Source organism: Colius striatus, chromosome 20 (assembly GCF_028858725.1).
Source record: "Colius striatus isolate bColStr4 chromosome 20, bColStr4.1.hap1, whole genome shotgun sequence".
Classification (NCBI taxonomy): domain Eukaryota; kingdom Metazoa; phylum Chordata; class Aves; order Coliiformes; family Coliidae; genus Colius; species Colius striatus.
The window spans coordinates 24,068-48,491 of record NC_084778.1 but is presented as its reverse complement, the minus strand read 5'-3'; the positions used below and the strand labels follow the sequence as shown (position 1 = coordinate 48,491).

The following is a 24,424-nucleotide window of genomic DNA, read 5'->3' as shown; positions in this document are numbered from 1 at the left end:
TCTCAGGCCTCCACACCCAAGAGCAGCTGTGAATAATCCAGTGCCCCCGCCCCTTCTCCCTCCCTCTTCCACCGTTGCCTCTTGAAATCACATCTCTCTGTTTGAAGGGGAAAGGGCTGAGCCGCTCGGCTCCCTCGTAAGTTCGTTCGGTGTTTCGCGGCTGCGCGGCGCTGCCGAAGCGCCCCCCGCCGGACGCGGCGCGGGCTCTCCGAGGCGCTTTCTTCGCACCGTGAGAGGAGGGGGCGGCTCGGCCGCAGCGGGGGCCGGCAGGGGCAGGGCTTAGGCGGGAGGGGAGACGGCCGCGTCCGGCGCTAGCGGCTCCCGAGCCGTCCGCCTCCCCGGCTGCGACGCGCGGTCCGCGGACACCATGGCCGGCGAGGTCGAGGATCTGAGCAGCCGGGAGGCGCAGACAGTCTGCGAGGCCCTGGGGCGCTACGAGGACACGCTGCGGGGTGCTGTTCGGGAGATCCAGGTGGACATGCAGGTGTTCAAGCAAGGCGTAGGCCGGCAGGTGGAGGAGGTCCTGCGCCTCGCCAGCCCTCTGGCACACACCGTCTCGGAGCTGCAGCTGGAGAACCGTCGCCTGCGGGCACAGCTGGAGCGGTTGTCTCGGCAGGTGGAGGCCCTCGGCCGGTCGGCCGGGCTGCCACAGGAGTGGGCAGACGAGGCGGCAGGGAGCCCCTCAGCCGTGCGGCCCGGCTCGCCGGGGCAGAGTTCGGCCGGCGGCAAGTATTCTAGCCTTGCCAAGCTATCGGTTACTGGCCGGAGCCAGGTAAGTGGTGGCCACGGCCAGGGAGACGGCGGGAGGGGCAAGAGGGTGACTTGTGCTGGCACAAGGGAGCATTTAGGGATGCAGGCCTCCACTTTTGTGCTGCAGAGTCAATGGGTTTTTGAGAGGTGATCTGAGAAATGGTCATGGCCCTGGTACTGGCTGATTATAACACAGCTTGGCCAAACTGGGATCTCAGAGTATTAGCTCTAGTCAGTCAGCTCGATGTGGTTTGAGGTAAGAAGAGAAGCTGAGGCAGTCTCAACTATCAGTGTGCATACGTATGTGAATATCTATGTATCTTTTCTGGACTTGATTCAGGGGAATCTGAGTACCAACAATGCTGTTTGCCAGTTGGCAAACTTACAAAGGAGAACAGCTCAGCATATAGCAGACATGTTTTCCTAAGATAGTGACTTAGCATCCTGCAGTGAGGCAGTTTTGCTACACAACCATTGTCCCATGCTGCTGCAGCTCGTTCCCGTGAAGTGGGCCTCACACAAGCTGTCATGGTCTCTGTGACCAAAGCTAGTACAAACACATTCATTTCTCCCAGCAATAAAACTTACCGCAGCATAGTGGAGCCACGTAACTCAGTGCACGGAAACCCCAGTAAGTGGGAAGCTCATCTGGCACCGAGACATTTTGTGTAATAGTTTTTCTATGTCTCTGGCTCTATGGAAAGGGTTGAGAGCTCATGTACAGACAGTCCTAGACCCAAGTAGGTGGCAACAGTACAATACATCGCAATTCAGTCACATAAAACTGCAATACTACAGACTTCACTTTCACAGATGACAGCCTGTTTCATGTAATCTCGATTAAGCCACATCTTAAGGGGTCTTTAAGACTGTTGGAGCATCGAAAGCTGGTCTGTGTTCTATCCAGACTTTTGGGATGGAAAATAAAAGCTTAGAATTTAAATTCAAAGTTAAGTTGGTGGGAATGAGCAAAGAGTCTGTATTGCATTCCATCCCTTTTTATTCCTACTGATTTAAGAATGGGAGCATAGGGCTTCCCATAGCTGGGCAAGTGAAAAGGTAGAGCTGTTGCTTGATGCATTTTTCCAACGGTTGGTGTAAACTGCTGCCTTTTCCCCACATAACAAAACTTGTCTTGCGCTACTAAATGCATGGTAGAATATGACCTCAGATCCTTCCAGTGTGTTAATCAGCACATGGACCTTCCACCTTCTCCAGCCTGTTATTGGTTTCTTCCCAGCACTGTTAGCCAAAAGGTGGTAACCAGATTTGCATAAAACAAATTAATGCAGTACTGGACACTGCATTAAGAAGCCAGTTTGGTGTGTAGGATGCTATACAGTTTTTGTGAAGACCACCGCATTTGATTGTTTTGCTCACCACCACACCTCCATCTTGTAGATTCATCTTTGCAGTCTGCTCAGGCATTTGACTGGTTTGGGTAATAACGGCTGACACGAATAGCTAAATGGTTCTAACTGTTTGCTGCAGGCTCTAGGGAGCTGCATTAGCTGTGCTCTACATTTTAGTTCTGTATATGGGAAATAATTGTTGACTAAGATCTCAGTGACACTATGTACAGCAATAAAAGTTCTGAGGCCCTGATTCTGCGTAGTTTGTGTAATTGATATTTGGTGTGCTTAACTGTGGCAGCTAGAGATAGCCAAGCTTACTCATGCGTAGTACCACCTTCTTGACAAAAAGAAAAGTTTCAAAATTCTTTTATTTTCACAAAGTAAGAGATCTGGATACAGTGACACAAATCCACTAAGTAATACCATGTGTGCCTATGCAAGCATTTTTTGTGGGGATACAGGTTGTATAAAAATGAAACATGTTTTTGATTATCAGGAGAGATGAAAATAATTTTAAAGAAGTTCTGATGGTGTGTTGTAAAAAAGTTTGCAGACTAGCTTTGCAAGAGGGCTCATCACCTTTCTTGGGCCTGTGCTTTGTTTGATGTGAGCTCGTCTCAAGACCTGTAATAAAGTCTCTAAATGTGAGAGACCCCACAGACATCAGCAGAGCCGAGATTGCTGCACTGTAGTGGAGTGCAGCAGAGGTGCATGGGGTCTGTGAAGACAAATGTGTCAAGGCTGATACAAGTTCTTCATTGCCAGTGCTCAGTTTGCAGATTTGTCTCTTGGGGTTAGATAATTATTACCTTCTTGCGTTGTGGTCACTAGCACGAGCTAGACCAGTTCTCAGCAGATGTTTTTGGATAGTTTTCTAACTTTTGCTGCTGTTTGAAATTTAGCTGTCATGTCTGTTGTCCGTTCTGACAGAGTGTAGACCTCGATGACCACCACAAACCTGAATTCAGAAGAGTTTGTAGTTCTTCCATCATTGAAAATGGGCATCAGTCTTCAACAGGTAGGAATAAGGCATGAAATGAAGTAGCACTACTTGTTAAATAGGTGATCCCGATAGTCACAGAGGAGCTTTCACATTCTGGAAGCATTAGAATTCACTATGATTTCAGCATGGGTATTGTAGTGTGGCTCTAGTACCATTTAACTTTATTTCCTAATTTGGAGTTTAACTTTATTGTTAGAGCATGCCCTAAGGTGTTCGATAAGGTAGAGGCTATTATTATTACTGTCACATTATCTTGGAGCACTAGTGATAAATAAGGCCTGCTATTCTGGGTGCCATTGCGGCCTTGCATCCCATAACATTTTGCAGATTACCTACCTCCTTCAAGACTGACTTATTATCTCCATTTTAGAGAAACCGAGGCACCCAGCATTTCATAAAACCACAATAAAAAACAAACAAAAAAAGATACTGGCTTCTGGAGTGCTGACTTCTAACCTACAGCAGGAGATTGAGGGAAGGGGCCGCTTCCTAAACACAACTGCAAGCGGATTAGTGATTTGGAAAAGTTGCTCTTGCTGAGATTCGTGAAGGACAAGTGTTATCGCTACAAGGATCACTTACCCTAGAGCTGTTTCTGCAGCATGCTGTAAATTGTATTATGTCCTATAGGAAGAACTCAGTGTAATCATTCCAAAGACTCGTAAAATAAAGTTGTTTCTTGGAAATTGGTTTGTAACTTTGTTACAAATTGCAAAAAAAGTTACTTCCTCTCTGCTTTTCTTTTTATTTGCTAGGTCAGGCCAAAGTCTCCCATGAACTGACCTCTTTTCACGCATCAGAGTCTTCCACTGAAGCCCATGCCCCTGCAGTCGCCTTACAGATGCCGCACTTTCCCGTTACTGCAGTAACCAGGATATCAGAGAAGTTTACAGGAGAGACTATCTGTTCAACAGGAAATACTAATGTGTCTTCTGGCCTGCTGGAACTAAGCAAGAGTAAAAATGCAATGGCCGTAAAAACTTCCAACCAGTCAGGTAAAGGTGACAAAACCAAGTCGTTTGCTGAAGCTGTCCCCCATGTCTTTGAGAAGCTAGTGCTAAGGGGCTGGTCCTGTGAGCTAGTGATAGTTATGAAACCTCACTTCTACAGCTACATATTCTGTGGTGAGACACCAGTTTGGAATCTTGCGGGTCATATCTGCTGAGAATTTTTGACAACTAATAAGCGGTCTATCTTCTTGCACAGTTACTGAATAAATGTCTCTTCGATGTTGCCAGCTATTTTAATGAAATTTACAGGAGTTTTTGGTACTTTGAGACTTAAGGCCCCTTGAGAAGTTAGGGAGATATTTGGCTAATGGGTTCAGGAGTCATTGGGAGGGAAGAATGACTGACAGCAGACTGACACATATGCACAATTTGGAGTGACTGCAGAATCTTACTTATATCTAAACAGAGGTTGGAAAAAAAAAAAGGAAGAAAGAAATCTCTTTTCAGTCATATTGAGCTGTATTTCATACTCGTTTAGTGATAGTGACACTTAGAGATCAGACTATATATACGGGTCAGAAATTACAGAGAGAGACCAGATGGAATTGCCAACAAGAGATAAGAATTCTTTTCAGATTATTCTTTCAACTTTTAATTTACTAAAGCTAAGAATGCAGTAAAGCCTTCCTTTGTCTTTTTTTTCCTGCTGTTTCAGTGAATACCTGGAATTCAAGTAAGGTGAGAACGAGTTTGTGTGCCACTGGAGGTGAGTGTTCTTAGCAATGTGTCCTTACATGACACAAATTGAGAGGAACTCTACGCACCATGTCTGGGGCATTCAGATCTGAGCATGTTGTTCTGGGTAGTAGGTACATGGTAGTATTAAAATTGCTAACAAGACTGCATGGAGAATCAGTTTCCCAGGTCCAATGGAGACTTGTTCCACTTTGATTCCACTTTTTGATTATCAATCAGATGTTTATCCTTATTTTCACAGCGTACTGTTAGGCAATCTCTGCAGTGGAAACAATAGCTGCCAGAAAAGTGTGGCAGAACAGATAGTTTCAGCAGTGGAGATTTCAGCTGACCAAGTGAAAGCTTTGACTGAATGCGAGGTAATGGCAGTTGGAAAGTGGTAGGCCCACTCTATGGATTGTGAAGCAAATTCTTGCGAGCAGAATAGCAGTAAATAGTCTCCTTCATATATGAATCTGTCAAAAGACAAAATGCCTTAAGGATTTTCAATTTCAGTTGAAGCAGATGAATTGAGCTCTATCCGAAAGTACTGCTGATTGATGTCATCAAGCTGCTACTGTCGACACGATGTGCTCGCATTTCACAGTGATCTCAAATGTCAGTTTAGCAAAGATGTAGCTCATTCAGAATAGGGACCACACTCTTCCACAGCCTAAAACCTCTGAGATTTGTTCAAATATCTGGCAATAGTCTGTCATCCCAGATTTGTATTCTGACATTTACCAGGATGTTTCACGTGAGAAGCCTAGTTGATCTAGATCCCTTCTATAAGCAGTAGGGAGAGTTCAGCATTTTCAGAGAGTTATTAGGACAGTAATGAAGTTGGATAACTTCTAAAATGCCAGTCTTTGTGTATAGAAGGATAAATAATAAGGGATTTGTTGGCTTACACAACAGGTTTTGGCTTTAGGATGTTTCAACTGGACAAGCCACTCTGTGGTTTTGTCTTTATAGAGCATAGCTGGAGTCCAGAACTGGTCTCCAAGAGGCAAAGTGCAAAAGGTAGAATCTCAGGGGTGGGAGGAAGGAAATGCAAAGGTGGCCTAAAACCAACTTTACAATCTTTGCAATCTGTTCTACTTAACAAACTAAAATGTTTCCTGGTGGAAACAAGGTAATTTAATTTACAGCAGACTTTCCAGGACTCCTTACTTCTGCCAGAATGACTGTTCCAAGCTGAGCTGTAGCACCATTTCTTCCTTTCACTGAAACGTCCAGGGCAGTGTGTCCTCCTCCGAGATCTGCACAAGGGCCTGAAATGATCCAGCCTTCTCAATACAGTTCTATCAAAGGCACCCTCTTGCAGCTCTTTCTGGTGTTTTTACACTGTCCTTGCTGCAGTGCAACAATGTTGTGGAGGGATTGGACCCCTGGGAAAAATCCCTCCACAGTATGAGCTTGTTAGCTCATACTGGAAGTTAGATAGAGGCCTGGAGCTTTTTACTGCAGTGAGTAAAAACCACTGTGTGGCTATCTATCAGGAAGTGATTTGACAATGTATGAGGAAGGGATATTGAAGAAGTTTCTGCCCTGATGCATCTTGTTTTTCTTGCTTTTGTACAGAGAATGCCACTTCTGTCACTAAGTCTGTCTCAACTGTGAGCTACAGGACAAGTAGCGGAACCAAAATCAATGAAAGGTGGGCATTTTTCTTGACATTTTGTTAGGCCATTGTGATCAGTATAGTCTCAAGGGACAGGTGTTCAGCTGACTTGGAGTGAGTGAGTGAGTTCCAGATGCTATATTTTAAGCCTGTTACAGATTGTGAGCTTGGCTAAGTGGAACAGAGCCGGGAAAGGATAAAAGTCTTTCGCAGAGCAGTTTAATGCTAACCTAATCATGGATTTCGGCATTATCGCACTATTAGTCAGGAAAACTTAGTGCTGGTGGTGAATTTTTGTTAGGAGCAAGTTGTCAGGCCCTTTGAAAACACTCCTAAAAATGTGTTGAAATTGGTATTTTTGGCTTATTTTTGGAAAGCAACGTATGACTGCTGTCAAATATCCTTAGTTTGACTAGCCTGGAGTTTAGTTTGTAGATAAATGCTTTGCTGGGGACTGAAGACTACTACACATTCTCGTTTAACTCAGAGTTGTAGTCGCTTAGTATAGGATTACATGGCATCACAATTAGTCCTGGTATATCCAGGCATCCTCTGCACACAAAATACCCGTCAAGAAAAATGGGAGGGCAGGCAGTTTAAATCTCTTGCATCTGCCTTGAAAAGTGTCCCGAATTTGGTATTATGTGTCTTCTGAGTTAGTTACAGCATCAACGGTTCAATATCTGATTCGTGGTGCACTTAGAACCCTAGAGCATTTCCTATCAGATCCGATCTCCATCTGTACCAGAAATTAATGTGTGATACCTATGTCATTGCTTTTTGCCTCAGTTTCTCCTCCTCTGTCATAGGGAATATTTTCAAATGCCACATGTGGGTTGCTTTATTTATGCTGATGAAATGCTCTATTCCTCAAAGAAACATAAAATAGAACGCTATATTTCTTGATCTACTATTGTGTGTCAAAAAAACTTTGACTTTTACTTAAATTGCTTTTGATTAATTCAGATCCTATTGAAATGGCTGTTTTTTGAGTTTTAGACTAGGCAACGTTTGGACCCTTTCTCCTGATTTCGATCACTGCAGAGTTGGGTTTTGTTTGGGATTTTTTTGTTTGTTTGTTTTATTTTATTTTGTTTTTTGTTTAACTGCATACTTTTAATGTTTTGGTTTTTTGCAGTGCCACTGACAGTTACTGTGATGCAACTCCGGGCTCTCACTCCTCTCCTCCCACTGTACCTCGTCAAGCTGAAAAGAGGCGAGAATTGGTGCGATCTCAGACGCTCCCACGCATCACAGGAACACAGGCCAGGAAAGCACTCTTTGAGAAATTTGAACACGATGGTGGAAAGTACGTCACACCCGTTGTCTCTGGAATGGGTTTGTTAATGGGAAATTAATTTGCCAATTATTACCAGCAGCGGACGGTTGGATGAGAGGACCTCAGTGTAGGATTTTGAGTTAAGGGTCAGTATGAGTTCTCATATAGTTTCACTGACTTCACATGCAGAGCTCTGGAAATGCACAGCTACAGATTCCTCTGGCTTTGGAGTTGTTCAGCTGAAGCAGTAGATGCCTTTTATCAGGAAAAACTGCTGTGAAAGCTGCCTTAGAATCATAGAATCATCAAATGTAGGGGTTGGAAGGGATCTGTAGAGATCATCTAGTCCAGCTGCCCTGCAGAAGCAGGTGTTCTCCGTCATTATAAGAGACTGGCAATATAGTGACTTTATATTGCCGGTCTTTAAGGACCAGAAGCGTGGACTGTTCTTTATGCACCATGTTGGGGGTATAATTTAAATAGAAGAGAGCTTGGAATCCTGGTGGTAGAGAAATAAAAATGAATTTATCTTGAAGGACCAAAAAAGTTGAACCTTTATCAGTGTTTCTCAAATATCACCTGGACAGGGGCTGACCTCAGCAAGGTTGCATAGATGTTGCTGACAAGTAGGTTTAAGATTTTATAGAATGTAAGTTAATCTGCTTTCTGTTAATTTTTCAGAGGAAAAGGTGAATCCAGAGCTAAGCTGAAGAGGTCGCAGAGTTTCGGGGTTGCCAGCGCTAGCAGCATTAAACAAATTCTGTTAGACTGGTGTCGCTCAAAAACCGTAGGATACAAGGTGAAGACGTGCTAGCACTTTCAGCTCTCTCTTTTTCAGGAACATTTGCCAAAAGAGTGTACTCAAAAAGTGATCGTAAAACATGCTAGACAACGAGTTAACTTCATCAAGGTCATCTAGGTTTGCATGGGTCAAATCAGTGACTGCATAAACGAGACCTGTATGTCTATCGAAGCAATGCGTTAGTATTTGAAAGCCTACATCTCTGTACCTATGGATATAAACTTCACACATTTTTTTTTTTTTTTTTCTTTGTAGCAGGATGTTATTTTTTGGCATTCTCATTATACAGGGAAATATGTGAACAACATTTTGCCAGTATGTGGAGACTGTGGTTCTTTTGGTATACAGCAGACCAAAATACAAAAATACTGGTATTAGGCAAGTGAATCCATACTAAATGGTGGTAGCTGAATCACATGGAGTTAGTGATCTAATTTCTGTGATGTAACATCAGTGTAGCTAAAAGAATTCATCAGCTGAGATTTTAGTGATTTTACCTGGCCATAAACTGCAACTGACAAAGCAATTTCTTGGATTCAGGTATTTTCTTTTTTTCCCCTAGATTTTTTTGTTCCTCCCTTTCTTCTGTAAAATGTTTTTCAATGGTAATGTAAAATGTGTTCTATTGTAGCTGAACTGTAAATTGATAGTATATGTAAGGAGAACTGGTGAAAATTACTGTTAGCTGCTTACCTGAAAAGCCAGGGCTTGAATGTTGTATGATGCGAAAGCAGTGTGAGACAAGAGCCTGAAGATGTTTCTTTTCACTGTGGCAGCTGAAAATAACCATAAGCATTCGTTCTAAAAGTCACATTTTGCAGTAGGTGTAATTTTTCTTATGTTTCTAGCTACTGAAGACACCAAAGTAAGGCGCTGAACTGGACCTTACTTGAAAAGCAGAGCAAGCAAGCGAGTGTGGTCCTTAGCCTAGTGTTGCTCACGGCCACAAAATGAACCGTCTAATTACAAATACTTCACAGGGATAAGCAGATACTGACCTGATGCATCGGGTCGGCTCCAGAGCTCACAGATGTTGACAAGATATCTTCTCTGTGTTTTCAGAGGGCATTGGATCAGGGACCTTGATGGTGTGTCTGCTTTAAATTTCAGGCAAAAGGCTTTCATTGCTCAGCATACTTTTTTTTTTTTCCCCCCCCCTCAGAATGCAAATAATGTGATGGAGATCCAAAAAAAAGGGGAATAAAACCATAGATTCTGTGCTTTGTTGCTTTGGTTGCTGGGAGACAGAAAACTGCAGCAAGGAAAAGTAGCTGCTCTTCCCTCTTCTCCTATGCTGCATTAACTTGTATTTTTTTAATCATGACAGCACATTGATCTCCAGAACTTCTCCTCAAGCTGGAATGATGGGATGGCATTCTGTGCTCTTGTGCATTCTTTCTTTCCTGAAGCTTTTGATTATAGTAAGCTTGACCCAGCAAATCGCAAGCAGAACTTTGAGCTGGCCTTCACCACAGCCGAGTGAGTATTGCATTTGATCTCTGTGAAGTGCTGTCAGTTCAGGTCTAATGTGGCTGGGCAGCAGTGAGGGGTTGAATCATTCTTCTTGTAAATCCTATATCTCTAGTTTACATGCATCATGCCAAAAAAGGTAATAAAACTCTGCATAGAGAATGCCTAAAAGAGACTCGTCAGCCTAAAATCAGAGGTGGTTTTACCAGGCACAGAATAAAGACAATTCACTGGAGTCATATATTCAGGTGTCTCTCAGTTTTCGAGCAGTAATTGAAATCTGTTTACTAACACAGTAAATGTGAGAAATCAGTCTCATGAATTATGCTTGGACAGAAGAGGAAAAAAACCCTACTTCTCTCTGTGTCTTTTTTTTTTTTTTTAATAGGTTGCAAAGAATTTGCTGATACAAATGATATAAAAAAGAAATTTCACTTCATAGACCCCAAGGCATCCAGTGTTTACTGGCAGACCATGGAAACCGGACCTGTGACTTTTAGTTTCTTAGCCAATCCCACCTGCTTGATACTTGATTTGAATTTGAGGCATATTAATATATCCACCTAGCCTCTCTAGAGAGAAAAAAAAAGTGACCCTTGAATGGCAGGGAGCGAGTCAATTACCTCCAATCGAAGCAGCAAATGAATCTTTGAAGCAGTTACAGACTTAGATTTAGCTCTTGATTTGTCGCGTCTGGTTTATTATTACTACAGGAAAATGGCTCACTGTGATCGTCTGATAGAAGTGGATGACATGATGGCGATGGGTTACAAGCCAGATCCCATGTGTGTCTTCACCTATGTCCAGTCTCTATACAATCATCTGCGACACTTTGAATAAAGCCATCGGCAACTCTCCAGCCGGAAGGGTCAAGTATAAAATGCTGATGAGAAGAGTGACATTTTGCAAATGGAACGCAGTGTTATTTCTTGCTTTTTACTGTCCCTTTGTTCACATTCAGCTGCATGGCTGACTGGCTAGAGTGTTGCTGAGCAGTGCCCCAAAGGGTTGATCATGTGAGCATATCAGTATACAGAAATATGTTTGGAAAAAAAATGAAACCAAACAAACCAAAACACAGGGAAAGACAAATGCTATCATTTTGGTGCTAGCAGTAGGTTGGATTTTTAATATTCTTGTGTTTAAAGATCTCAGGAAGCTAATTTGCTGCTCTCTGTTAGGTTGGGGACACAGTTTTATGCAGTGACAAGTAATTGCTATGAAGGTATTCCTTCTTAAAATGTAGGTAAAACTCCAGAAGATAACATCTTCAAATCCATGTCTCTATTGAGCCTAGCACAAGCAGAAAAAGAACGTGGCCTCTCACGTGTTGAGTCAGGCGACAGATAACTACCGTGTTATACAGCAGCGTTTGTCTGTAATGGTCAAATCTAAAGTGATTTGCTTAGAGGCTTGCTAAAACCTCTGCGGCGGTCTTGGATTCATTTCTAGATCATGAAGAGTAGCTACAGCCAGGGCTGTTATGTGTACGAGATTGTGTGTTTGCAGGATTTAGCTTACAGGAAAAGGAGAAGCTGGCAATAGAAGCAAGACCGTAGTGCACTTTAACCTAGACTCTGAGGGAGAGCAACTCTCCAGTGTAGACAGGAATGAAATCCTTATGACTTGTTCAGTCTTCGTGCTGACTCTGAGGTGGACAGGCAATATGCCCAGAAAAAGATACAGGAATTTTTAAATGCCTTAGACTAGTTTTCATTCTCAGTAAAATTACCGTTAAAACTGCAATACGATGGGATTAGTCTAGATTTACTGGGTAAAAAGGTCATGTGTCACACTTTCTGTTTTCTTCTTTGATAATAGAACTTTGACTCCACGGTGAATATTAAAAACTAAGCCACTTAAAAAAAATCATACTTTAAAAAAAGAAGCCTTTAAAAATATTTCTTCCCTAAGAACAGGATCATACAAATTAAAAACTGAAAGCCACGAGCCTTCTGCTCATGCTAGAGAATGTTTTTTTAATCCCGCATTTTTGCTTTTTGTAGATATTTTTAAAGATGACTGTTCTGTATTGATGATCATTTATAATAAAACATGTCAAATGCTCTTTGGATTTACTGCTTCTCTCTAGAACGAAGTCACAGAAAACAATGTAAGATCAGTGAAAAGAACCTAGAGCTTTTGCTTGGAAGATTTTTGTTCTAGTCATGATGCTGTGCACTCTGAATTTGAGTTTAAAAAAAGTACGGAAGTTCAGTGGCATTTTAAATAGGACTTGAGTTAAGCTACTCTTTCTAGTGAAGCTTACTTAAACCATGAATGAAGCAACCATTTTGTTATCAGTCTCAGGAAAAAAGCGAACACCAAAATTTTACAAAGGTAAAGCGTAAGTTAATTGCTGAATATCTAGATCATCAAGTTCTATTTAAAGTGTAGCTGGGCTGTTGCTATGGCACTATGGAAACAGTTTGAAAAACACTTGAATATATACATTAACATCGATATCCAAAATATGCTTGGTCAAACTAGCAGGATCCTTGGTATTGTTAATCTTGCAGCCTTCATTCAAGTAGACAGTGGGCTGTTCATATTTGTCACATGACTGCCACTGTCATCATTTTTGTAACTTAGTCTTGCATGACCGTAATTTCTGAGTGGTAAGCCTGTACCTGTTGCTTCACCAAATGCAGTGTGAGGATAAACAGACCATGTTTGTGTTTTGGACAGGTGATCAGAGTAAGCACATGAGAAATCTGTCCACAGCTGGCACCTGTGTGGTGGTTCAACTTTGCCTGGGTGCCAGGTGCAAAACAAACCTTAAAACACTTTGGCATCCTGTCAAAGGCCACCCCACCACAACAGGTGATAGATGTGTTTACGTTCTGACAGCAGGAAGACCTTCATTGATTAGCAGAGGCAGGTGCCATTGTAGCCACAACAAGAGGGGTAATACTGGCTTTGTACATCATGTCCCTTCACTGTCCCAGGTAATGAAAGATTTTCCCATGTGACGCAAGTGCTGAAGACAAAGGTGAATGCTTGACCTAGTAGCAAATAATTATATAAAGGAGGCTTTAGACAGGAGAATGGTTACTAGTTCACCAGGAAGAGTTTACATCCTTTCTATGATGTAGCTTGCTTTCATAGCTGCCCAGAAACTAATCTGTAAAAGTTTTCTACAGCCTTTCCGCTTCAGAGAGATGAAAAGGTACCTGGTGCTTGCCATCAAACTGACTGCAGGGGACTAGAAGACCATAAGCTGATCTTAACTGCTGGTGGTTCACATGTAAGTAGATGAGGGACATAGTGCAATGACAGAGTTTTAGAAAAACCTAGAGTTCTGCATTAAGCCTGTTCTGATATATATGAATGACCTTGCCTATTTGGTGTTAGGTAGTACGATTAAATTGAAAATAAAATAAGGAATGTATGCTCCCTACTGGATTTTTTAGTATTTGTAGTTAAAAAAATGCAGTCTGCGTGTATATGACAGTAAATGTGTTTAGTTTGAGTGATAAAGAGAACAATATATGAAGTTGGCATAGTATATATTTTACACTGGTGGACCATTTCCTGTCTTTTCTAACATTTCTACACTGTATCTAAAATTCAGTACTATCTAAGGTGGTTTATTGGCAAGTCAATCCTACTTTCAAAGTAAAATCCTTTACAAAGGCATTGGAAAGGGATGCGAGCAGCATTTCACAGCACGGGAGCTGGTGATGTCTTACCGATACTTCTGCACTGAAGAGGATTAGCTTTTTCATCCCACTGTAAGTGTGCTTTTCCTATATTGCATGGGAAGGGAGACGCAGGAAAGGCCCAGGTGAGGGTGGGGCTGGTGGCACGGGCCTGTGACCGTTGGCGAGATGGAGGTGGCCGTTGCCGGTGTTCTGCCAGCAGAAAGAGCTGAGCTGGGCCGTGCTGGTGCGGGGCGCGGTGGAGCCATTACATCCGACAGTGGACCCTGGTCTGCCTCGAGGTCAGTTTCTTTCCTTGTAAATTGCTAGAGGTTTTCAGGAATTAAGAAGTTTTTCTCTTTTCATGCCTTGCTGGGGTTTCCTAATTGCTGAATTGATTTTACCTCTCACTGGACAGACAGCGCGCTGTTGAACACCTGAGGAAGTCTACAATGATTTCACCCCTGAAGACCGTCTGAGGTAACAATAAACCTTTCTAATGACGTATTGGTCACATTAAAGGATTAGTTGTCAATGTCATATTGACAATTTAAAAGAAGATGATGTTTTAGGAGAAGCTAGTAATGCAGAAAAGATTTTGGGGTGGTAATGTTGTAAGGGACCTCAAGATAAAGGACTTAAGAAATCTGCAAGATACCTCTTGACCAAATACAAGAGACCACCAGAGAGCACCAAAGACCCCCACGGAAGCCCGCTAGAGACCCAGGCTGCGTGCAAAATAACTACGTAAATGTGATAGTTCCAATCCAGCATACAGGACGCGCGTTAGGTCGAGCAATCCCCTGTGAATCCAGCGCTGCAGTAAAGGAGCGCGTGCTTCTTGATGCTACGTTGGTGTTAAGAAGTTTATTCCCGATTTCTATGACAATAAATACAAATTAATATAACTTATGATGATGTTGCTCACAAGTTGGGTCAGGATTATCCCATCAGATACCGGGTTTGCAAAGCAAAGCTGCGTGAAGTCCCCCAGTTATTACAATAATTGTCTTGGAAGACCATCACTCAGGGACTCCTCGGCTTTCAGAGCAACCAAACACGTTTTCAGAAACGCGACTTTTGTTGTTCCCAACTGCAGTTGAGATACCTTAGCACATGGGTTTATTATGAGCCATTTTTTCTTTCCTCTTTCATTTCTGTAGGCCTAGGAATGTTACAGAGAGCACAGAAAATAAATTTTTCTGGAAGGCAATATGAAGCCTGATATATATTCTGTGGCTCGTACTGGCCAAAGAAAACCTCTGTTCCAACTAACTTTGATTTCGGAGATGCTTAAGTACTTTGAAGTGACTCCAATTCCTGCTTCACCTGTTCATATGTCGAAAAAGACTATTTTCAACTAACTGTTTTTATCATGTTATAGTAAGAATCTGTTTTGTTTTGTTTTAAAAAAGGATATCTGGACCAATGAGGGGCAGAACATACAAATTGCCCTTTCATGCAAATCACTGCAGACCTCATGTGTGCAGTACCATATAAATTGATTTACAAGTCTGTCTCAGTAGCAGTCTGTGCAATTGGTTTGGTTCACTGTTCCGCCTCGTCAGGCGGTGTGTGACCATAGCTTTTCATCCTCCTGCATCAGTTAGCATATATTGTTAATTTTCCTTCCTCGCCTTGCACGCTATTCTCTGCTTCTTGAATCTCTAGGTGCTTCTCCTCTCAGGCTAATTGCTTCAGTTCTGATGTCAACTCTGTCTTCTGAAGTCTGTATTTTTTCTTTGGCTAACTCTGAAATACCGACATTTTTTGTAAGACTGTTTCTTCAGCAGAAGCCCTTTTTTTAACATCTTTGGAGTACGTGTGATTTTCTGTTTACACGGTACCTGTCGTGTGAGGCACTAAGGTTACAAGTTTTCATGATCACTGAGAGAATTTAGTTGCCGTTTGAAATCATTAGCAGCTTTCTTACTGTCACTGCACTGTAATTGCTGACGGCAGTTGCAGCTGCTTCCCACTTTCCTGTCTTTGACTGTCTGAACTTCTTTTGATCAGTGTTGCTTTTTTTCTCCCTTTGCAATCTCCTTGTCTCTTGTTGGGAACTTCGGAAAGACTGCTCTGTTCTAAACTGTGTCAGGGCTATATGGAGGGGGCACAACTTTACCATCTGACGTAGTGCTCTTTTGTCTCCTTCATTTTGTATTGGTCATTTTGTCTCCTTCTGTTTGGTTCCCAATCTCTTTTGTGCCAGTAAAGAGTATAGTTGCCACCTTAAAGATATTGTATGACTGACAGCCTAGAGAGCTAGGTACTTAACATGCCATTAATTTTTTTTCCCCACTCTTTATGCATTCCTGAAATAAGTCATTGACAAATTACTGTTAGAAGCTGTGGGAACTGTCTCAACAAACAGAGAACACTTTTTTTATTTCCGGATGGATCCTAACTGGGAAGTGATGAAAGGAAAGCACCGCTGAAGGAAAGCACCGCTGAAAGGAAGCTTGTGTACCTTGTGCTTCTTCCACTCGATGCAATAGCAGAGGGTTACTGGAGGCAATGTCACTGTTCCCATAGCAACCGGTTTGTTTACCTCCCCTGGTGTTCGAGGCTCCCAGAATATTAAGCTGTGCTGCCGCTGTGGAGATTGAGGCTGGAAGACAGCTGGGAGCAAACCACACCCCGGTGAAGTGGAACTGAGGATGTGGCACTTAGCCAGCATTTGAACTAGGGAGCAGTCCAGGCTGGGAGCAGTATCAGCTGAGACAGAGGTGTGTGTGAGGGAGAAGGGGGATTGTCTTAAGGGTACCCATTCTGGAGTTTGGGCAAAACTATGTGTCGCTGAGGAGCAGCTGTGTGCATTTGGTGTGAGGATTTCTCTTAGGAACACTAGACAAGCACAGTGCAAGAATATGAAAAATTGATAATCAAACTGCCGTGTCTTTGCATATATTTTGGACATTGGTTTCACATTACAATTAACCGATGCTTTTGGTTAGTAACCCAGTATGCTTTGCTCACTGTTCTGCTTTAGCCCGTCCTAGGCTTTTCCATTTGCTTGTTTAACTGCTGTATTTCCTCCTTCAGCTTTTCAGGTCCTGTTTTTTGGTTTGGTTTGGTTTGTTTTTTTTCCTAATGACCATAACATTGGGTTTTTTTGCAACCTAGAGTTCATATCCTCTCCAGCCATGTTCTTAAAACATGTTTACTTCTCCATTTTATATTTGTTCACTTTTTTTCAGTATTCTGTGATTGTCCATTTAGTAATTCTCTTCTTCCTTGCAAGTCTGCTTTCTTTCTCTTCTCCCTCCTATCTCAGACAGCCCGTCTCTTCCTCTCAGTTCCACTTTCAAGCCTGTTACTCTCTCCCCTAGCTTCAAATCACAAATTCTTCCATTTCTTCATTCTCCCACTCCAAACTCCCTCTCCTGGACCTTAGCAAAGTCTTGGGGAGCCTTGAGCAAGAAGTCTTTTTCTGTTCATACCTCTGTCATTTTGCATGTAAAAGGGAAGAGAATTTTTCTTACCCTCACGGACCTATGCACTCTCCTCACTTTTGCAGCCAAATATAATGTTATTCCTGTTTTCAGGTTCCAAATTGCAAGAACTGACCTACGTTATATGCAGAAACTTTCCAAAAAACGATGGCCAGACTGTTGCAAGCTCCACCCAAGTTTCATCCCTCACAATGGGATATTGCAAACAAGATCCAGTGTGCCAGTACAGAGTCTCAGAAAACCAGGTCAGAGCACACGATAATTGAGAGTCAGAGGCTGATGGATGAAATAGAAAAGATGACTCGGAAAACACAAAATGACGTCAACAAGAAAATAGGTAATCCATGTGTTCTGCAAATGTCAAGGTCTGTTACGTGACCTATACATATAAGGTGGACCGTGAAAATTAATAGACGGTGTCATCCCACATGCAGGGTCTGGTATTCAATCTTACACACAGAGCTATTTATTTATTTCATGTTTGGGAAAAGGTGGGTACGGGGGTTAAATCCACAAAGCTATGCCATGGTTTTGGCCCAGCCGGGCACAAAGAACACGGGAAGCTGCTCGCACGCTCCTTCCCCTTCCTGGTGAGATGGGGAAGAAAGAGGTAACTGAGAGCCTTCTGGAAATCCCTAAGGACAGGGAAGGATCACTCATCACTTAATAGTCCCAGGCAAAAGAGACAAGACTACTTGACTTGGGAAGATAACAAAACTTAATCTGTCACCAACTGAAAACGTAACTAACAGCAAACAACAGAGTAGGGTGATGATGAAGAGTACAACCGGTCCCTTTAAGATCTCCTTCCCCCACTCCTCCCCTCTTCCCAGGCATCCAGAGCCCTGATCCCGATGTTTTTACCTCCCCCTCCCTTCTCAGGGTCACAGGGGGCAGGAAATGGGGGGATGCAGTCAGTCCTTCCCCGATGGCTCCTGCCGCTTGTCTCACCTCAGGGCAGGAGGACTCCTTTGTCATTGCCTGCTCTGGCATGGGGTCCCTAACGTGCCACAGTCCCGCACGGACCGGCCCGACATGTGTTCATCCCAAGGGCTGCGGTTCCTCGCTGTCTTCCATGTGGGTCTCCTCTGTGGCCCATGGACACCCCAGTGTGGCCCGTGCCATGGGTACCTCCGTGCTCCATCTCCTGCCCCTCCGGTAAAATCTTTCCCTCCTGTTGTGGCATCCTCTTGGAGCTGGTGGCAACCATCAGTCCCACCGTTGCCCTCCGTGGGTCACAGGGGCACAGCTCCCTTCTTGTCGTGGGCTGCAGAGATCTGTCTGGTCCGGCACTCCTCCTCCCTTCCTCCTCTGATTGCAGGCTCTGCATGGTCACCTCTACCTTCTCCCATTCTTTCTTCTACTGCAGAGTTCCTTCCTTAAATAGCGATGGCAGAGGCAGCAGGTTGGCCCGGACGTGGCCAGAGGTGGGTCCAACTCGGAGCCAGGGGAAGTTTCAAGAACTCCTTATGGGGGCCACTGGTGCAGCCCCCTCTCCCTGTTACTGAGCAAAAAGCAGCTATGCAAAAACCCATCACAGCTAGCACACCTCACAAAAGAACTCTTCAACATATTTATCAGTCTCTAGCCCCTCTTCAAGGATACAGTCATTAGCAAGGCATGTGTTGTTTATACAAAGTAGTTCTGGTTTACACAGCCTAATGATTAATGGCGATCCTAAATTAAAGAGTGCCACTATAGCCTAAGCTTTTAACCATTGATAAGGTTTTAATTAGTCTGCAATAGTGAATAGGATATATGCTAACGCTGTACTCTCTGATCTCATTGAAAATTCAAAATCTTTTAAAAATATTTTGAGGCAGGTTCTTTATGTTATAAAAAAATAAATCACTTCTGCAAAACAGACAGAAAGCTATTGCAGCCGAACCTCCTGGCCGAAGGTTGCAAAACTGTCTCCACACATCAGCCTCGAGCGATACATGCACTCCACTATGGAATAGATCTGGTTTTAGCCATATGTAGGACCTGGCCCACGGTGCTCTGGCGTGTAAGTTAGGCTTATATTAATACTCGCTTGCAATTTTCATTCTGCAGAACAGAGACTGGAAGAAATGAAATTCTGGAAGCAAGAACTGAATAACAAATGTGAAGAAATTGTTCAGGAGACAGAGGTACTGTTGACTTTAAAGACTAGGCTGGAGAAGTCTTTGGAGAGCTGCAAAGAGCCACTTGTTGTTGCCCAAAAATGTCTCCTAAACAGGTGAGATGACTAAGAAGAAAAGTATTCGGGGACAGCAGAAACATCTAGGCAACGAACCTTTAACCTTTAAATAATAAAAAGGTTGCAAACTGCAGGGCAGCCTCATTGCAGTGGAGTCATGGTCTGATTGAGGTGGACAACCGAGGCTATACATGATAAACCTCCCACATGGCAAGGAAAAGCCTTCATTTTAGGAAGCTGGACTTCATATTATGTTAGCTGAAGGCGTTTGAACAACATTGTTGATGTATTTTCCTCTTTTTATTAGGCAAAGGCGAATTGGGATTGACTTGGTGCACGACGAAGTAGAACGGGAACTTACGAAGGAAACAGAAGTCTTCCAAGGAGTTATTTCTTTGCTTGGACGTACGTTGGAACAAACCAATGAGCAAATCAGGTGCAGAGGCAAAAAGCGCAACTGAACACTGATTAGCTGAAATGTAGGACGGCCATAATCCTGAGAAGCAGTAGGGTCAGGCTGAGCACAGGTCCAAAGTTACCTTTGGTGCTAAGCAGTTACAGAAGGTCAGTCCCAGATTCACAGCAATCAATCAGTGACGGTGAGGAGTTCGGTTTGTTAGAACAAGTACTTGCAGGTGGTTCCTGGCCTTCTCATGATCCAGTCCCATTCCTCTAATTCCAACCAGAATTGTACCATTAAGTTATGTGGAGGCAACTTAATGATCTTGATTTTGGCACTTGGCAACTGACAGTTCATACATGAAGAATTCATAACAGCATTTGTATTACCTAAGGCTTGCGCTTTAGGGACACCTGTGGGCCTACACTTTGGCTTAGAGTCCAATCGTTTCTCCTCCTAGACTAAACCGTTCTGCAAAATACAGCCTGGAAATGGATCTGAAGGACAAGTTCACAGCCTTGGTGATTGATGATTACTGTACTAGCTTGACAAACAACGCTCCTGATACCAGATACGCTGATAATGCGGTGAAAATAGAAGGAAAGTAAGTAGTTATGTAGTTCAATTAGCATATGATAATTATGCAGCTGCCACGAGCTGTTCCAGTAATATCAAGATGAAAGTAATATTGTGTAAAACAGACTATATGTCTGACATTCTTCTGTTAGAGATTGTTTTCCATACTTCTGTCCACCACTTCAGTATCTGTGTAATATGCCTGTGAAATAAGATACAATAATCCTATTCCCATTGAACTGCAGTTTATTGACGGTTTTTGAGGCTCTCAGCTAAGGAAAAAAAAACACGTATACCTTAAAACCAGAAGAGATTTACTAATCAAACTTCATCTTCTCTCCCAGGGCCACCTAGGGGGGACAATGATGGGCTGGGAGACGTGAGGTGTAGAGTCAGTTTCTGACTCAGTCAACCTGACAAATTGAGTCCCTTCTGTGTGATTTAGTGTGAGCGCTTTAGACGGAGAAATAGCTAACACAGAAAAATGGTCCGAAAAGAGGAAGCGTGTGGAGAAAGCAGTGTGTGTGAGACGGTGTGCCAAGGACGTTGTTGGCTGTGTGAGAACTGACAAACTTGGAACACCAGGAGACTTGCTTCTAGCACATTAATGTGCGTCAACAACAGGTTGTACTCAGACCACACCTACGGTGGTGTTGGCTGCTATATGTAAATGACAATTACAGCCTTATATATCCACCCAATGAAACAAGGAGCCCTCTGAGGAACTTTCCAGAGACCTCCCTGCAAGCCACTGGAGCACAAGTATGATCCCCTAATTCTGGGAATACAGCTGGGGGCTGGCTTCCCAGCTATTGCGCCAGTCAGGTACTATAAGTGACTGTCTTACAAGTGGTGGACTGCGTGTGAATAGTTACCTGCTATTGACAGTAACAACTGAATTGTATTAGTAATAACAGTTTAATTAAATGAAGGGTGTTCTAAGAAATACTGGTTTGATGTGTGTTTCCTCTACAACTTAATCCTTTATCAGGGAAAGAAAGTTATAACGGAGTTGCTCTGTGACTTTAGCAAATTCATTTCCATCCTACTCATCTCTGCTTCATTCTGAAATGCTGCAATAGAAGGTCTTTATTTTGTGGAATTCCCAGCACAACTGGCACTCGCTGGGAAGCGGTGTTAATACTACCACCTTGTGTTTTTTGGTTTTTTTTTTTTTTTTTTTGCAGAGGAATTATAGATTTATGAAATCACAGAGGGCCTGATGCTGCCAGCTGATAACCTTTTATTTTGAATCTCTTTCAGTTTTGTTAGCCCTGAAGACTGGATAGATTTCTCAAATGTAAATGTTGAAAAAGCTGACAAGCAGAGAAACAATTCCTTGGCACTGAGGGCTGTGATTGACAGCATCCTGTCACAGACAGCAGATGACATGCACAAGCAACGTGAGGTGGTAAATATCGCATTTAGAAATAGAGTGAAGGAAGTCAAGGATGCCAAGCACAAGCTAGAGACACTCCTTGCGATGGTAAGTAGTAAGGAACAGCCAAAAAGTGGGAACAGTGGGCTTGAGTAATCTACTAGTTTTCTCAATCTAGCATCTTGAGCTACTTTGTTTTAAGAATTTAATCTTTGCGATATCGGCAGCCCCTGCCACATTTATTTTCTCTCCCATAAAAGTCATCTTAGATCTTTTTTTTTCTCTCTGCTCTTTTGTTTTTTCTCACCACTACAGAAGTGAGTTTCTGGAATCAGTCACTTGATGTAAGTGTCGCTGTAGATATCGGTAAAGTCACAATGTCCCTTGTGGTTTTTAGTTACAAGAGCCTCCAATAGAATTTCCGCTGTTGTCATTTAAGGGCCTAATCACTGAATGATAATATTAAAAAGTAATTGCTGAGCTACATTCAATTTTCACTCAGAACAGCGCCACCTACTGACCAACGAAAGAATCTTTGGAAAGTCTGGCCGTTGTAAAATATCCTTTGATGAAGTAATGTTGTAGCATAAGTGTTACTGCGATTGTTATTACTATAACTATTAAAGATGGTGATGATGGCGATGATTATTTCACTTGTTGTAAGAGACAGTGTAAAGCACTTCCTTCTACTGGATTTGTTAAGGTGATGGACGAGACTGCCTCACAGGAGAAGAACATTGCAGCCTTAAAGAAAGCAATTGCCAATCAGGAAGGACCTATTAAAGTGGCTCAGACCCGCTTGGAAGCAAGAAGCCATCGTCCCAATGTGGAATTGTGTAATGACACAGTGCAATACAGACTGCTTAGTGAAGTTCAAGACATTACAAAAAATATTCAAAGGCAAGTAGAAGAGATGAAAGAAGGGAAAATCCGCAGTATAAATTACTAGGTTAACTTAATGACTCAGAGTCACATTGGGTCCCAGCTATTCTGCATCAAAGGTTAGGAATTGCATTTCCCTTAATGGCAAGACACTTTAAGGGAAGCTGCATAGATACCGTCTCTCTGTGAATCCCCTTCCATCTTTTTTTTTCTTCGCTCAGAATTCTAATTGCACATGGAAAACCACTACTCATGCATTTACAACTAATGTCTCTCTGTTATTTTCCCCATTAGATTAAAGGACGCGCTTGCACAAGCTGAGACAGAGCTGAAAGGTCTGAGCCGCCGACAACTTTCCTTGGAGGAGGAGATCCAGGTCAAGGAGAATACATTGTACATTGATGAAGTGCTTTGCCTGCAACTGAGAGAGTCTGTTTATATTAACATCTTCTGAAACCATCATACTGTAGCCCAGCGTTCTTTTCTCCTGTCAATTTCTCTGACTTAAGTGTGTTTTTCTCTCCCTCCTGCCCGTCTTACTCATCTCATTCAGTTTGTTTCTCTGTTTTGTTTCTCGCTTGTAAGTTTCTCGCTCTTTCCTTTTGTCCTGCTTCCTGACTCTGTTTTTCTTCTGCCATGCCCCTGCAGGAATTTTAATCTTGTTTTCATTGATTTCTCCATGTCACTGTTGTTTTCCTTGTGTCTTTATTTCTCTGCTCCTTAGCCTACAGCCCTCACCTTTTTTCTCTCTGTCTATCCTGTTACCTTTTGCTGTATTTTCACTCTGTGCTGCTTCAGGAAGGACTGCCACGTTGTCCCAGGGGACGAGTGTGAGCGTACAAGCACGGAGCCACAGACCAGATTAGGGCTTATACATGTTAATAAATAAACAAGATTTTCTTTGCACTCCTGGCTGCGTTTCTAGTCCTTTGTTCTTGGCGAAGATCTGTCATGGAGTCCAGGGGAGCAGGTTATGTTGTGGTTGTAGGGGGCCATGGCCTGGAGTCAGGACTTACTAGGGTGTCTCGGATTTTCTGACAGCTGGTGGATAGAAAGCAGGGGCAGCAGAGGGCCACGCCCACCCATCTACATACATGGACACCTCAATCCTAATCATAACCTTAGCTCTAACCCTAATAGCCAACCCCGTCCCCCCCTAGTCTCTTCGCTCAGCACCCAGGCAGGATGGTGCCTGTTCAGCACCACTGCTCATCACCCTGGCAGGATGGGGCCCACTCAGCACCACTGCTCAGCACCCCGGCAGGAAGGGTCAGGATGCAACTCGATGCTTGCTTTTGTGGTTTTCTTTTTCCTTTCCTTTTAGGTGCGTTGCATTTTCCTGGCGATTCCCGTGTGACTCAACACAATATTTTATCCTTTTCAACCCTTTTGTGTGTCTGGGTCCCTCCTAGTTCATCCCAGAGTCTTCCAGTCCATCCAAGTATGTCCCACTCCCCTCCCAGTCCATTCTATGTCTACTTTTGTTCTCTCTGCTACTTTTCCAATTTTTCCTTATTTCCATTGAAGTGAAGCTGCTCAATGAGTGTATACCATGAACAAATGTTTTAAACTGACTTTTACAATAACCCTCTGCTCTGTCTGTAGAAGAATAAACTGTGGAAAACAAAGTAGTAAATCTAATGTCCCTTAGATACTTCTCCAAAATAACTCTTTCTTGCTTAATCTGAAGTCATAAATAGCAAAGGAGCATGAGGCTGTTTCACAGAGATGACCACAAGCAAGGAGGAGAGACAGATAACCGGCTGGTGAAGCCACTTGAACAGTAAAAGAAGCATGTGTGCCAAAGCCTGCAGAATCGAGTTTATCTGGCGGACAACTGAGGAAGACTATCAGAAAGACCCCTAAATGACCCCCGCAGCAACTGCAGAAACACTAAATAGACGCAAGATGGCAATGAAAGGCCATGAAATAAACTGTAAAG

General features: G+C 43.0%; 2 protein-coding genes across 4 annotated transcripts; both read left to right on the top strand.

Moving 5' to 3' along the window:
• Window positions 1-290: 290 nt before the first annotated feature.
• On the top strand, window positions 291-10,817 carry SMTNL2 (smoothelin like 2). 2 transcript variants are annotated; one of them, XM_062012043.1, is made up of 9 exons: window positions 291-772; window positions 3,036-3,123; window positions 3,864-4,103; window positions 4,774-4,824; window positions 6,378-6,453; window positions 7,556-7,726; window positions 8,378-8,495; window positions 9,826-9,977; window positions 10,682-10,817. In XM_062012043.1, exons 1-9 carry the CDS (start codon window positions 368-370, stop codon window positions 10,806-10,808), a joined length of 1,428 nt encoding a protein of 475 aa, XP_061868027.1. In that variant the 5' UTR covers window positions 291-367; the 3' UTR covers window positions 10,809-10,817. The 2 variants fall into 2 exon arrangements, with proteins under 2 accessions (XP_061868027.1, XP_061868028.1); XM_062012044.1 differs by lacking the exon at window positions 10,682-10,817 and adding an exon at window positions 10,357-10,675.
• A 3,221-nt stretch (window positions 10,818-14,038) lies between these two features.
• TEKT1 (tektin 1) lies at window positions 14,039-23,344 on the top strand. 2 transcript variants are annotated; one of them, XM_062012045.1, is made up of 8 exons: window positions 14,039-14,089; window positions 17,158-17,401; window positions 19,120-19,285; window positions 19,554-19,682; window positions 20,107-20,250; window positions 21,486-21,708; window positions 22,304-22,500; window positions 22,777-23,344. In XM_062012045.1, the coding sequence occupies exons 2-8, from the start codon at window positions 17,212-17,214 to the stop codon at window positions 22,934-22,936; spliced, it is 1,209 nt and encodes a 402-aa protein (XP_061868029.1). In that variant the 5' UTR covers window positions 14,039-14,089; window positions 17,158-17,211; the 3' UTR covers window positions 22,937-23,344. The 2 variants fall into 2 exon arrangements, with proteins under 2 accessions (XP_061868029.1, XP_061868030.1); XM_062012046.1 differs by lacking the exon at window positions 14,039-14,089 and adding an exon at window positions 16,267-16,338.
• Window positions 23,345-24,424: the final 1,080 nt, after the last annotated feature.